This window comes from Eptesicus fuscus, chromosome 2, assembly GCF_027574615.1.
Source record: "Eptesicus fuscus isolate TK198812 chromosome 2, DD_ASM_mEF_20220401, whole genome shotgun sequence".
Lineage (NCBI taxonomy): Eukaryota > Metazoa > Chordata > Mammalia > Chiroptera > Vespertilionidae > Eptesicus > Eptesicus fuscus.
In genome coordinates this window covers 62,313,129-62,328,041 of record NC_072474.1, presented here as the reverse complement: position 1 = coordinate 62,328,041, position 14,913 = coordinate 62,313,129, and the positions used below count along the sequence as shown (strand labels likewise).

General features: G+C 40.9%; 1 protein-coding gene across 1 annotated transcript in view; it reads right to left on the bottom strand.

Annotated features, from left to right (window-relative positions):
* Nucleotides 1-14,913, bottom strand: part of WDFY3 (WD repeat and FYVE domain containing 3) — a 265,989-nt gene that overhangs the window by 90,498 nt on the left and 160,578 nt on the right. The window contains exons 22-27 of the mRNA XM_054727645.1: nt 14,280-14,511; nt 12,582-12,742; nt 8,773-8,884; nt 6,833-7,023; nt 5,469-5,621; nt 36-109 (exon numbers count right to left, since the gene is read on the bottom strand). Of these exons, the coding sequence (XP_054583620.1) occupies nt 36-109; nt 5,469-5,621; nt 6,833-7,023; nt 8,773-8,884; nt 12,582-12,742; nt 14,280-14,511 (923 nt within the window). The remainder of the gene's footprint in view (nt 1-35; nt 110-5,468; nt 5,622-6,832; nt 7,024-8,772; nt 8,885-12,581; nt 12,743-14,279; nt 14,512-14,913) is intronic.

Sequence of the window (14,913 nt, the reverse complement as noted above, 5' to 3'; positions counted from 1 at the left end):
ACTAAACAACCAAGTATATAGATATTAATGAATACCTGGACTCTGTGAGCAGTTCAATGAAGTGTTCAAATAAGGAAAGATGAAGTTCATATGGTGCATGAAGCCAGACCTACAATAAAAATAAAGAATGGTATATATAGGGTAAAAAATACCCCAAATGCCAATCCTACAAGCAGAAATGCAGCACGTGAAACTTATTTCACTCATGAGTTAACTGAATATAACCACTTTATTACAATTTTTATTTGGTGAAATCCTGTAAAACTGCTTGTACATATGATTTCTGATTCTGTTTATAAAGGAATAATTGCTATGGAAATTATACCACTGGAGGGATCAACTGAAAAGGCAAGATCTAGGAAAAGTTTCTCTGGAATCAATGACTGAATACTGAACACAAAAACAGAATATAATGAATACTGAATACTATATAGTGAATACAAAGACTGAATGACTGGAATCTTGTGTGGGGTCCGAAATGAATTAACCACTGTAAAGTAGTATATCACACAGTTCCTGGAACTCACAAAGCTGGGACCGGTTTGCACTCCCACCTCCCAGAGTGTGGAGAATTTGTAATACATGGGGAACTGGCAGTCTCAGTGTGGGGCTAAATTAGCATTAGATTAAAGGTTTTTCTATGTTCACCCTCACAAAGCTTAAAAGTATGTCTTAAGAGGAGCAAGATAACTGCATTGCCAGAGCAAAGTTCAATACTCTTTTAAAAGAAATACAACAAAAATTTAGCATGCAATCAAGAATTATCAAGTACACAAAGACAAAAGGAAAATATGACTCATAAATAGGAGAAAAATCAATTATTATAAATAGCCCAGAAATGACAGTGATAATGAAATTATCAGTATCTTAAAAAAGCTTATTAAAAATGTGATCCATATACTCAAGAATGTAACAAAAAATATGAACATGATGAAACAGAAGATAACCAAAGGTCCAAAATGAACTTCTGATGAAAAATAAAATATTTAAAATAAAAACTATACTATATGAAATTAACAGCAGATTAAACACTACAGAAAAAAATTCAGTGAACTTGAAGACATAAGAACACAAACTAATCAAAATGAAGCATGAGAGAAAATGCTGAAACTAGCTAGAACATTAGCGACTTGTGGGACAACATCAAGCAACCTCAGATATGTATAACTGAAGTCCAGAAAAGGTGGGGAAGGGTACCAGGAAAATAGTTGAAGTAACAACTAAAAATTTCCCAATTCTATAAAAATGACAAACTCACAGATCTAAAACAGCCAACAAACTCCCCAAAAGAAGTAACTAAAAATGACAATGGGGTGACTGAAATCATTCAAGTATGAAAAAAAAAAAAATGTCAGTGACAATTGTAGTGTATGCAAAAATATTCTTCTAAAAAAAAATGAGGCTTTTTCAGATAGAATTTATAGTCAGCAGATGGGCACTGCAGGAAATGTTAAAGGAAGTTCTTTAGGCAGAAGAATTATGCAAGATGGGAATCTAGAGCTACACAAAGGAATAATGCCATGCTACATAAGTGGGAAACTATAAAAGAATTTTTAAAAAATGTCTTTAAAAGATACCTGTTTTAAGCTGAAATAATAAAAAGTATTGTGGGGATTATAAACATAATAGAAGTAAATGTCTGATAACAACAGCACTAAGAATACGAGGGAGAAATGAAAGGACATCTTCACAAGGCTTACACTACAGGTAAAGATAGACTACATTGTTACATGTATATGTATATTATAAATTCTAGAACAACCACTAAAAGAGAAAATGCTTGTGTACTATTACAATTATTGCATTTATATTTATCAAGTGGATGTTCTAAAAAGAGAGTGAATTAAGTAGTTATTTATCACTGTGGTTGGGGTAATTAGAAATGCTACATAAAGTGAGCAAGGTAATGTAAAGCCAACATTGGTAAAGCACCTAATTTCTGACATTTGTATATTATATTTTAATCAGAAATCTGAAACTAAAGATAATTCATGATTTAAGTGTCATCCACTAGATGAAAAAAAAACTAAGATTGGTTAAGTAGGTCTCCTTAGTCCTCCCACAATTCTTTCTGCAGACCTTCATCTTTGTGCTTTCACAAGTTTTTAATTGTTTATTGATTTGTTTTTCTCTTCTAATGGACGAAATGCCTTCAGGCATGAACTCTGTCTTTACTTTCACAGCCTTAGCCCTAATACAATACCAGGTTCAAAGATGCTCAATAGACATTTGTTAAAAGAATGACAGGTTTGTGTTTTAGAACTTGATTGGGTAGGAAGGGGAAATCACTGCAAGTTTTTAGTTTTTTTTTTTGTTTTTTTTAATAACTGATATGACTATGCCTTAGAAAGAATGAGATAAGAAATACAGGATAGCCTGAAGAAAGAAACACAGGATAGCCTGAGGAACGATATAACTATAGAACATATCTAAGGTGAGTGGTAAGGAGAACTGATTAGGGCTTAGAATCTATACAACTTAATATCGAACTGTTTATGAACAGGGAGGAAGAAGCTGATTTTTTTCAATTTCAAGCCTTGGTGACTGTGGGAATGGTGTTGTTAATAACAGAAACCCAAGTTAGAAGGAAGAACTAATTTGGGGAAGGATGTTGAGTTAAGGTGTTGCTGGGACATAAAAAATGGAAATGTTGAGCAATAAGTTAGAAATAAGTCTGGCATTCAGATGTCAAGCTAGAGATTTAGATTTGAGAATCAACTTTGTAGAGATGAGGCTGAAGAAATGGGTGAGAATCTGAAGGAAAGAAAGCAACAGATAAAGGAAAAGATAATGAAATTGGACACAGTTGTCTAAAATAATGAAAATTTCATGCCATAGAATTATGGGGAAAGTAGTGAGAAAATATAAGAACCAGGAGAGTGCTACCTGAAAGGTAGCCAAAGAACGAGGCGATGCAAGAGGGAAAAAGACTGCATCACATGCTACTGAGAGTTGCGGGTACTGAGAACTGGTATCCTCCTATATAATAAAAGCCCAATATGCAAATCGAGTGAACAGTGGAACGACCGGTCACTATGATGTGCACTGACCACCAGGGGGCAGATGCTCAATGCAAGAGCTGTCCCCTGGTGGTCAGTGCACTCCCACAGGGGAGTGCTGCTCAGCCAGAAGCCGGGCTCACGGCTGGCGAGTGCAGTGGCAGTGGCAGGAGCCTCTCTCACCTCCGTGGCAGCGCTAAGGAGCAGTGAGCAGGCGAGCGGTAAGGAGCGAGGAGTCCAGGACTGCGAGAGGGAACAGGCCAGGCTGAGGGACCTAGCCGCCCCCCGCCGACCCCCAGTGCACGAATTTCGTGCACCGGGCCTCTAGTATTACATAGAGCATATAGGTCAGGCTGCTAATAAGCTTTTAGAATAAGTTTTAGTACAGCAATTAGGGCACAGAGCCTGTTTGTCAAGGATCCTATCTAATGAAAGAGTAATATGCAAATTGACCATCATTCCAACACACAAGATGGCCACCCCATGTGGACACAAAACCACAAGATGGCCGGCAGGGGAGGGCAGTTGTGGGCGATCAGGCCAGCAGGGGAGGGCAGTTAGGGGTGATCAGGCCAGCAGAGAAGGGCAGTTGGGAGGGACCAGGCCTGCAAGGGAGGACAGTTGGGGGGACTGGGCCTGCAGGGGAAGGCAGTTGGACTTGACTGGGCCGGCAGAGGAGGGCAGTTGGGAGGGACCAGGCCTGCAGGGGAGGGCAGTTGGGGGGACCAGGCGTGCAGGGTAGGGCAGTTGGGGGGATCAGGCCTGCAGAGGAGAGCAGTTGGGGGGGGACCAGGCCTGCAGGGGAGGGCAGTTGAGGGGACCAGGCCTGCAGGGGAGGACAGTTAGGGGTGACCAGGTCGGCAGGGGAGGACAGTTAGAGGCAATCAGGCCAGCAGGGGAGCAGTTAGGCATCGATCAGGCTAGCAGGGAAGTGGTTAGGGGGTGATCAGGCTGGCAGGCAGAAGCAGTTAGGGGCAATCAGGCAGGCAGGCAGGCGAGCTATTGGGAGCCAGCAGTCCTGGATTGTGAGAGGGATGTCCAACGGCCCTGAAGGGGTCCCAGATTGGAGAGGGTGCAGGCTGGGCTGAGGGACATCCTCACTCCCCGTGCACAAATTTCGTGCACTGGGCCTCTAGTTTAGAATAACGGACAAGACAGTGCTTACAGTAACTATGAGGAAGAAGAGTTAAGGCATAGATATTACAGTTAGCTAATAATAAGTGCTTGGCTCCATTTTGGATGGTGGGAATACAAAGAAAAAGAAACTAGATATGCACACAGAGAGCCTACAGTCTCACAGGAGACTGTAGAGGAGGGCAGCTGGGAGGGGCGGAGGCTTTAGGCTTGGGAAGGGGCCGAGCCTGCAATCGGAGGGGCAGAGGAGTCCCCTTCCCAAGCCTAAAGCCTGGGGCGGAGGCTTTAGGCATGGGCAGGGGTCGAGCCTGGGAATCGGAGGGAAGGGGAAAAAAAATCAATGGAAACATATCCTCAGGTGAGGATAAAAAGAAAAATAAAGAAAGAAATGTCATATCCTATGATAGACACATCTTGAAAATGCTTAAAGTTGTCATTTTTTCATGGTGAAGGGACTGGAGTCCGTGTTGATGAATATACCTTGGCGGCTGCGGTGACTGGCAGTGGCTACAGCAGCAGGGTAATGGGGCTGGCACCTTCCCCTAATCAGCCCAGTCGCCTCCTGCAAAGGGAGGCCAGACTGCGGCTTAGGTCTGCTCCCAATGGGGAGCGGGCTTAAGCCATCAGTAGGACATCCCCTGAGGGCTCCCAGTATGTGAAAGGGGGCAGGCTGGGCTGAGGGACCCCTCCCCAGTGCACGAATTTCGTGCACCGGGCCCCTAGTAAATAATAATACAAGAATAAACTGTGTTTCATATACTCACAACTGTAAGGCTAATTTTGCCCCATCCTGTACTTATAAAACATATAGTGATGGGTACACACAGTAGTGAGAACAAGAAGTTAATGCACAAAGGATGTGCAAGATTAAGCATTGCCTTGAGAGGACAGAGTAGAAGTTGTTTATCGTAATAGGACAGTAGAAATGAAAACTTGTTATTCTGACAAAATGAATGATATTTTACTATGAAGCTACTATTAACCAAAATTCCACATCTAGCTCCTATTTATTGATGAAAAGTTTCTATTCATCAACAGAATTGTTTGATGAAAATATTTGCCTCAATGCCAGAGGCAGCAGCAAATTAGCTACAGTTAGGCACATGCATTGTACCATTTTACTTCTCTACTATTCGTAAAACTGAATACCCTTGGGGAGAAGGAACTCCATCATTACCCTATTTGTCATATTTTATGAATGAAATTAACATAAGCACGATATAACTATAGAACATATCTAAGAAACAAAATTGTTTAATAGTTAACTCTATTGTTATACAGAGTAAAAGATGGATTCAATGATTACATATTACCAGTCAGTATTTATGTACATACTTCAAAATCACAAAGTAGATCCTGGAAAGCAGTTGAATTGGGAATAATGGAGGTCTCGTGTCCACTGTCAACAGTTCCCACCAAGGAAAAAGTTAGATGGAGAATATGGCTGTTAAGAAGGGAACGTTTCTTCTTAAGTAGCATTGCCAGTAACTAAAAGAAAGCACACCAAATGCTTGTTATTAATCATACTACACATACAAACATATAAACACAGGTATACATAACACACACACACACAATGGAGAACCCTACATAAAATAATTCCTGAGACTTCTAAGCTGATTTCCAAATTTTTATTATAACAATATAACATTAGAGAAAATCTAAAAACCAGGGTAATCCCATTCCTTATGAAAATATCCACTTTCACATAAACTTTAAATTTACATATAAATTTTTAAACTTTGTTGCTATCATGCATATATATAATTTCCTATTCTTCTTCTCTACATAACATCTATTAAAAAGATTTTTTTCTCTTGTTACAACATAGTCTTCATAATTAGAATTGTAAAAGGTTGAATGATATTCTATGGATGTTTACAGTATTATTATTAGTCATTCTCATGTTCTTGGAACATTTAGGTTGCTCCTATTTTTTTCATGATCAACAATGCTGCTATGAATCCTTGTAAGAGTTTTGCAAAACAGTGTGATTAAATCTATAGAACAGTGTAGTGAATAGTTTATCTGTGCCAAATCAAATATTGGCTAAAGCTAGAGAAGGCATTGGTACTTCACTTACACTACAATGATTTTATCTTACTCCAAATGCCTCCTTTTCTTAAAAGTAACTTTCTACCTAAATCTAGTAGAGATTGTGAATATATGAACGCTGCATATTTTTAATCCCACATGACTTTTCAGAATTAGCAATGGCATACTTACTGTACAGTGGGTCTCACTTCCTCTAGGTAAGCAAGGGGGGGGGGTGTATAAAAGATGACTGGGTGTGGAGGGGAGAGATAAGAAAAATGGGGAGAGCTCTGCATCTATTAATGATCTGTCAGTCTCTAGAGCAGGTGGTAACATGACCCTATTTCATCTCACTCTTGTTTCTGAAAAGAAAAATAGTAAACCACTGTTCTGAAAATATATTCAAATATATCAAACCTATACTGAAATAACAGCCTAATTCAAAGGCTGAGTGATATTTGATGAGATAGAAGAACAATGATAAACCAAAATAAAGATAACAACTCATTCTCACTTGAAATGTGTTAGTTTTAATAAAAACTACTAACTTGTAAAGGTGACTTGTCAATATAATTCTTCCAGAGTTTGAGAAAAATGAGAAAAATAAAAATTAGTTTTTCTTTTTATGCAAAGTAAAGTGAGAGCAAAGCTTTATGGTTACAAACCTGGTAGCCCCTGATTCTTTCCATCTCTTTGCTGGCTAGTGGGTTACTCTTGACCACACAAACCAGGGCCTTGACTGCTGCATAGAGCCCCTCCACATCAGAAGCCATGGCTACCAGGCCCAGGATGGCTGCAGCTCCCCCAATGTACTGCAAAGTAGTGGCAACAGGCTTAGGGACAAATGTTCTTACTCCTGATTAAAAGACAGTAGAAAAAAAAAATTAAAGTCCCCATGTAAACAAGAACTGAATAAATCATCCTAAGAAGATTTAATTAATTATACATGCTATTTAAAAAAAACAAAACCCTTTAATCTAAAAAAGAAAATTCTAAAAAAACAAAAATCTTGAAGGTAGAATTTGGGAGAAGGCAATAAACATATTTTAATCAGCGGGAGGAGCGAGGAAGCAAAGTAGTGAGCAGAGAAGAGCTGGGTTTGAGAACAAACACAAATGTTTCTATGTGGCTTTGGGCAACATAAGACTCAAAAGCACAGAGGCCTTGGGGATGCATTTCGAGGCGAGTACGAATGCTTCACTAGGAATTGCTGGGGTTAAACTTGGGGAGAGCAAAAGCACTTTAACTCTGGGAACTAGGCAATGGGATGGAGATGACGTATTCCCTATGGGTAAGCCATGCAGAGCACATTAATGCTCATTACTCAAAGCTTCTCCCAGTTATGCAATCTGAGTTACAGTACATCAGTGACCCCAGAGCATAATTACATGGAAACACAGTACTGGATCTAACTTTAGGTCAATTAAAAAAAAAAATCACAGCTATATTTTAAAAAGGCATTGTTTGAATTTCATTTGCCCACTGATCAAGATTCAGATTTTTAAAAATAAAACTCATATGCATTTTATATTTCTATGTCCTTTAAAGTATTCACAATACTTTCATACTTTATGACACTGGATTTTGAAAACTACCTTCTAGTGTAAGTAGGGCTAGTATTACTAGTTTAAGGATGAGTAACTTGAGTTCAAGTATTTGCTACAATTCCACATCCTGACAGAGCAGGGGCTGGGACCTCAAGTTTAGGGTTGGGATTAGAGGGTTAGGGTTAATTCAATCTGAACTCCTCAGTCACCACTCTTTGTACCATACCACAGCACTGCTGTATTTTTGCAAAAGACAACACAGTGCTCAGCAAGGATTTGCTAAACGGAATAAAGAAAAACTACCATGTGCCTCAGCATAAAGAAAACTGTTTCATCAATGCAATACATGATCAAAACAGAAAAACAGGCATGTGCACATCACCAGGACAATAAAAATTGCCAAAGATTGATAAACATGTAGGATTCTGACTAGAACAACACTAACTTGTTAACTATTCTTGTTAATCTAAAAAGGAACCAATATTATGAACTGATTTACAAATTAAAATATATAACTACTGGCTCTGAATTTTGGGTGGTCTGGTTGGAGTATGTCTCAAGACTATCTAACCAATAAAACAACTCTTTTGAAGCAGACATCCGGTACAAGGCTCTGCAGAATGTCCACTAGTTCTGACTTTTATTAGAGTTGGACTCACACTGTTTACACTCTGAAGCTCTTATTTCTAGCTCATTTCCAAATAATAGGAGTGCTCATGAGTGCCAACACTGCTGCACCAAACCTGTAACAGTCATCAGTATTTCCAAGTCTTTACATCTGTCCCTAAATGTACTGTGACATTTACCTTGAAACTACACAGGAGTAAATAGTTAAGAGCTCATCAGTGCTGACAAAAGAGGAAAAGTTAATGAAAGTTTAATGCGGTTATAATTTTAAACGTGAACTGGAGTTTGAGATTATAACTTTAGTCTCTAAACATTCCAAGAACATTACAGGTTACCACTATAAAAGATGAACCACCCCTTACGTGAGGAAAGTGAATGTATATGTGAAGGTAAATAAAGAAGTCTGGAACAACGAAGATGATTTGACTCACCCAAGTATCCAATCAGAGTGGCCCCAATTGTCCGGGCGGGCCCATTGAGATGTCCTGCTGCATTGTGTATCAACTTCACAGGAGTGGCATTCTCGTGGGAGGAAATGCCTAACTGAAGAATAAGAAAGGAAAAAAAATGTAACTATAGAAGAATAGCCTGAACATTTTTCTTATTAAAGTATCGTTGACATACACTATTATATTAGTTTCAAGTATACAACATAGTGATTCGACATTTCTATATCTTACAATGTGCTCACTACTCTAAATCTAATAACCATGTGTCACTGTGCAAAATTACTGCACTATTATTTATTATACTAGAGGCCTGGTGCATGAAATTCGTGCATGGGTGTGTGTGTGTGTGTGTGTGTGTCCCTCAGCCCAGCCTGCACCCTCTCCAATCTGTGACTCACCGCCAATTGCCCTCCTTGGCCGGCCCAGTCACCCCTAACTGCCCTCCCCTGCTGACCTGGTCACCCCTAACTTCCTCCCCCACCAGCCTGATCGCTCCCAACTGCCCCCCCTGCTGGCCTGGTTGTCCCTAACTACCCCCCACCCCGCCGGCCTGGTAGCCTCTTACTGCCCCCCCTGCCAGCCTGGCTGCCCCTAACTGCCCCCCTCTGCCGACCTGGTCGCCCCTAACTGCCCCCCCATGCTGGTTTTTGGTTGCCCCCAAATGCCCCCCCACCCCCACCAGCCTGGTCGTCCCTCACAGCCCCCCCGCTGGCCTGGTTGCCCCACACAGCTTGCTGTTCAGTCGTTTGGTCGTCCCTCACAAACCCCCCTGCTGGCCTGGTCACCCCACACAACCTGCTTGTTCTGTCATTTGGTCCGCCCTCATTACCCCCCTGCCAGCTTGGTTGCCCCACGCAGCCTGCTTGTTCAGTCGTTTGGTTGTCCCTCACTAATCCCCCTGCCGGCCTGGTCATAGGCAGCCATCTTGTGAGGGTGTGACGGTCAATTTGCATATTACCTCTTTATTATATAGGATGAGCACTCCTTTATTTCTTTTTATTAAAACGTGCAAACATTTCCAAAAGTGTATAAACTCACAGAAAGTAAGTTAAACACAATCTACTCTGATGAAGATGGCAAGGTGGGGATCTTGGGAAACAAAGAGTTTAGGGGGCTTTTTGAATAAAACTCTGTCATGGTGTAAAGGTTCTTATCACTCATTGCCCCACAGTATTTCCACAGGCAAGTAAATGTCACATAAATTATGCAAAACTTTATGAACATACATCAAATATTCAATTTTGAGTGTGTGCATGCATACACACACACAATGTGCTTTCAAGCAAATCCTATCTAATAAAGAGGTAATATGCAAATTGAACACCACTCCAATACACAAGATGGCCACCCCCATGTGGTCAAAGATGGCCGCCCCCATATGGACACAAGATGGCCACCACAAGATGGCCGGCAGGGGAGGGTAGTTGTGGGTGATCAGGCCGGCAGGGGAGGGCAGTTGTGGGTGATCAGGCCTGTAGGGGAGGGCAGTTAGGGGTGACCAGGCCTGCAGGGGAAGGCAGTTGGAGGGGGGGGACCAGGCCTGCAGGGGAGGGCAGTTAGGGGCAATCGGGCCGGCAGGGGTACAGTTAAGCATCAATCAGGCTGGCAGGGGAGTGGTTAGGGGGTGATCAGGCTGGCAGGCAGAAGCGGTTAGGGGCAATCAGGCAGGCGAGTGGTTAGGAGCCAGCAGTCCTGGATTGTGAGAGGGATGTCCAACTGCCCCCGAGGGGTCCCAGATTGGAGAGCGTGCAGGCTGGGCTGAGGGACAACCCCCCTCCATGCATGAATTTCGTGCATCAGGCCTCTAGTATGATTATAAGACTTTAATTTTATTGTTACCTGTAGAACCAAATTTATGTACAGTTTATGTTCCTTAGAAAATGGTAAATATATTCACATACAAACCTCTGCACAATAGTTGTCAATACTTTCTGTTCCCAAGTCCTTTCCTTCCAGTCTCTTGATTTCCTTCCCCGGGGGCTTTGCCTCCCCTCATCAACCAAAACAGCTTGTCAAGCTCACTGAGGATGACCACCTTATGAAACCCAATGGTCAGTACTCTTAGTTTTCCTCCTTTCTTGCTGGCTGCTACTACTCAGTCTTCTCAGCTGGCTCTGCTTCATCTCCCCAACTCCTAACACTGGAACATCCCAGGCTTCAGACTGAAAACTTTCCTCTTCTCTACTTACATCTACACTTTGGTGAATGAACCTAGTCTCATTGCTTGCTTTTTAAAAGTTTTGTTTTGTTAATCCTTACCCAAGGATATTTTTCTCTTTGATTTTCAGAGAGTAGAATGGAGGGAGGAAAGAGGGAAGAAAGAGGGAGGGAGGGAGGGAGGGAAGGGAGGAGGGAGAGAAGGAGGGAGGGAGGGAGAGACATGGATGTGAGAGAGACTCATCAATTGGTTGCCTCCCACACATGCCAGAGACTGAACCTTCGATCCTTACGTGTGCAGGTGAAGCTCTAACCACTGAGAAAAACTGGCCAGGTTCCTAGTCTCATGCCTTTAAATACCATCTATGACCATCAGGACAGGCAAACCTCTCCCCTCACTCCAGATTCCTATGTCCAATGGGCTCTGATAGCTTCAGTAGGATGTCTGATATGCTTCTCAAACATCTCCAAAACATAATTCTCAATACCCCCCACCTCCAAAATATTACTCTTCTTGTCGTTTTCTCCAAATCAGAAAAAATTGACTCCATTTTCCTTGTTCTTAGAGCAAAATCCTTGGAGTTATCTTTCTCTCACAATTCATAGCCAATCTGCCATCAAAAACTGATAGCTTGATCTTCAAAATATACCTCAGATCTGATCATCACTTTTCATCACAGCCACTGCTATCACCCCATTCTGTCCATCATCTCCCATATGAATTATTATTACACTGGCCTCAAAACTCATCACCCTGCTTCTACCTTTATCTCCCTTCAATCTATTCTCAATAGGAGGCATAGTAATCCTGGTTAAAAAGTCATAATATTTCATTCCTTTGTCTGGAACCCTATAATACTTCCCATCTCACTCAGTTAAAGCCAATGCTTTTACAAGTGCCTATAAATTCTAAACAATATTGTCCCATTCCTCTCTGCGTTCCTCTGCTTTCACTACATGTGCCTCTGCGGCAGGCACACACCTTCTTCATGGCTTTAGTAATTGTATTCCCAGAATACAAGACCCCCCCACCCTATACTTACAGCCCATCCATTCTCCATGTTCTCATTGCTTGCTGCCTCATCTCTTTCCAAGTCTGTTCAAATTTCACTTCAGTGAGTCCTCCTCTGACTTTCCTGTTCAAAACTATAATCTTATCTCTTTCCCCTTCCCTATTTTAGCACTCTTCACCTTCTCACATACTCTATTATCAGGGTATTTCTTTGTTATTGTTGTCTGTCTCTTCCATGAGAATGAAAGAACCATAAGGGCAGGGATTTTCTCTTTACCCACTGATGTGTGCTGAATAAAATGATGCACATAGTAGGTGATCCAGAAAAACCTTAACTTGTAGCTTTAGAAAAAGTAATTGTCTTCTTTAGTTTTCTAAGCTCAGTTTCTCAAATTGGCAATAAAAACATGGCATGCACTTAGAAGGCATTTCTTACTTTTCCAAATTAAGCTAATATCTAAATAGGTTTTGGGTCAAATCCAAAGCCAAAGAAACCAAATATAAATACACAAAAGGCACCATTTCAGCACCTGCTCAGACTTAGGCAGTGCTCATGACTAAGCTCTGAAACTTCTTTCCAGGGAGAATCCATCCCAGCTCACCAGGAAATCATTGTGCTCACCTGCTTAGCAATGGCTTTGCTGTCCAACTTGTTGTACACCTTCCGGATTCTTGCCACTGTCAGGGAAGACACGGAGAGTGCATATAGGCCAAATGACACCTTTTCCTCTGGCACTAATAACACAGGAGATGGCACTATGCCTTCAGATTTTGCATCTTTACCTTCAAAAGAAAAATAATCCTTTCAAAATCATTATTCTAACAAGAATTTTAGTCTCCTTATCATTTTTAAATCAGCAAACTTGAAAATCTTTTAAAGTGGAACAAGAGAAGTAAATTGAAAAACTTTTATTTAATTTTCAGCTCTTCATTTCTTTCACTAGGAAATAGGGAAATCATCTAGTCACAGAGCTTTTCATTCCAAGTTTCACTCTAAAAATTTGCTTAACATATAACATAATGCAAAGGAAGAGTTTTAATTATTATCAAACAAATCACAAAACCCATCCCCCGGTTCAAAGGAAAAGAAAATGAGTGAAATGTCCATGAGCTTTTGGCCCTAGCCTCCTCCCCAACGAGTGCCCTCATCGCCGCCTCTCTGCACCCTTCTAGACAGCACAGCAGAGTATGTAAGATGGGTTAAGTCTGAATCTCACTTAAAAGCTGTGTGAGCTATATATCCCTGTGCCCCAGCTTCCTCATCGGTAAAATGGGGATGCTAACAACTGTACCTAACTCCCAGTATTTTGAGGAGATAAATAAAATATGAAAGGCTCAGCCGAAACCGGTTTGGCTCAGTGGATAGAGCGTCGGCCTGCGGACCCAAGGGTCCCAGGTTCGATTCCGGTCAAGGGCATGTACCTTGGTTGCGGGCACATCCCCAGTAGGGGGTGTGTAAGAGGAAGCTGATCGATGTTTCTAACTCTCTATCCCTCTCTCTTCGTGTGTAAGAGGCAGCTGATCGATGTTTCTAACTCTCTATCCCTCTCTCTTCCTCTCTGTAAAAAATCAATAAAATATTAAAAAAAATATGAAAGGCTCAGAACAGCTATATCTTTCAGGTGTATTAACTTATTCAGCACTTAAGTGCTCAATAAGTGTTAGCTATTATGGATACTATCTAAATCAAAACATGAGTGAAAGACAAATGACTTAGCCACAGGATTATCACCATGTACAATATACTTGTCCTAACTTCTGAGAACCTTGGTAGATGAGAACAAGGGATGGAAGACATTTGGAAAGAGTATCACATCAGTTTCTTTGACTCTAAATTCTTTTTGGGAGAAAGGATAACAGAAAGTACACAGCAGCAGTAAAGGGATGAGAAAAATTGATGTTAACTGCTCTAACCTAAAAAATATATGTGTGTGTTTTCTGGACCCATCATTCCTTCCTTTAACAAGAGTAGACACACTGTAAATTGCTTCATGTAATAGGAGAAATAACAGAAAGAGGAGAAAGCTGAGGTTAGACTTTTAATGAGGATGTACACCTACATCCTAGAGCCAGGAAGAGAAACGGGAAAACTAGTGAACAGGCATGAAGAAAAAATCAGGAAAGTACATTATGATCAGTGGAGAACACTGTGAAGAGGAGTGAGTTGTCAACAGCATCACGCTGAAGAAAAATAGAGAAGCTCCCCCCCCCGCTTTTTGATAAACAATATATAACCTATATACACACATGCACTTTATTCATGTAAAAGATATGCAGATTACTTATATACAACTTCAAGAAGAAAGAATAAGTCACTCACATGGCATACATACAGCCTGAAAGCTTCCAACATAATCTGGTCCTAGTTCATAAATGGTAGTGACACTTGAAGGAGGTAAAACTTCTTCCAAAAAATGTGTGGGTCCTAGTCGCCAAACCAGTGAAGCAATTTGGCGTTGGGCAGGTGGAGTACCAATGTATGCATAGACTGTGCTGACCACAGGAGGATTTACAGAACCTGAACCCCCAGGAGTACTGTGAACATAATGAAGCTGTAAAGAAAACAAAAGTAAGTGTGTGAGCTACGATACACACACAAAAACAACTTTTCCCAGGAAAATAAGCATTTTTGTTGTATATTTTCATTATCCCAAGGTCATACAACCTTATAAACATACCAAAACTGTTGGGTTGAGAAACATAAGGGCAAGCCAAGATTCTGGACCCTAACGTGAAAGTTGGAAATGAGTTATCCAACTCCCAATACAGATACACAATCTAATGCTAGAAAAGGCAATAATGAAATATAGGGAGACTGTTATTGTCTGGTTTGTTTGCATATCAAATTAGTGAGGTGTCTATGACATTTTTTGGGTTGATATAAAAACAGCTTTCCAACTATGGAATTCAAGTAGACTTAAATCAGCTGTTACCTTCAATGTGAGTGTGTTAAA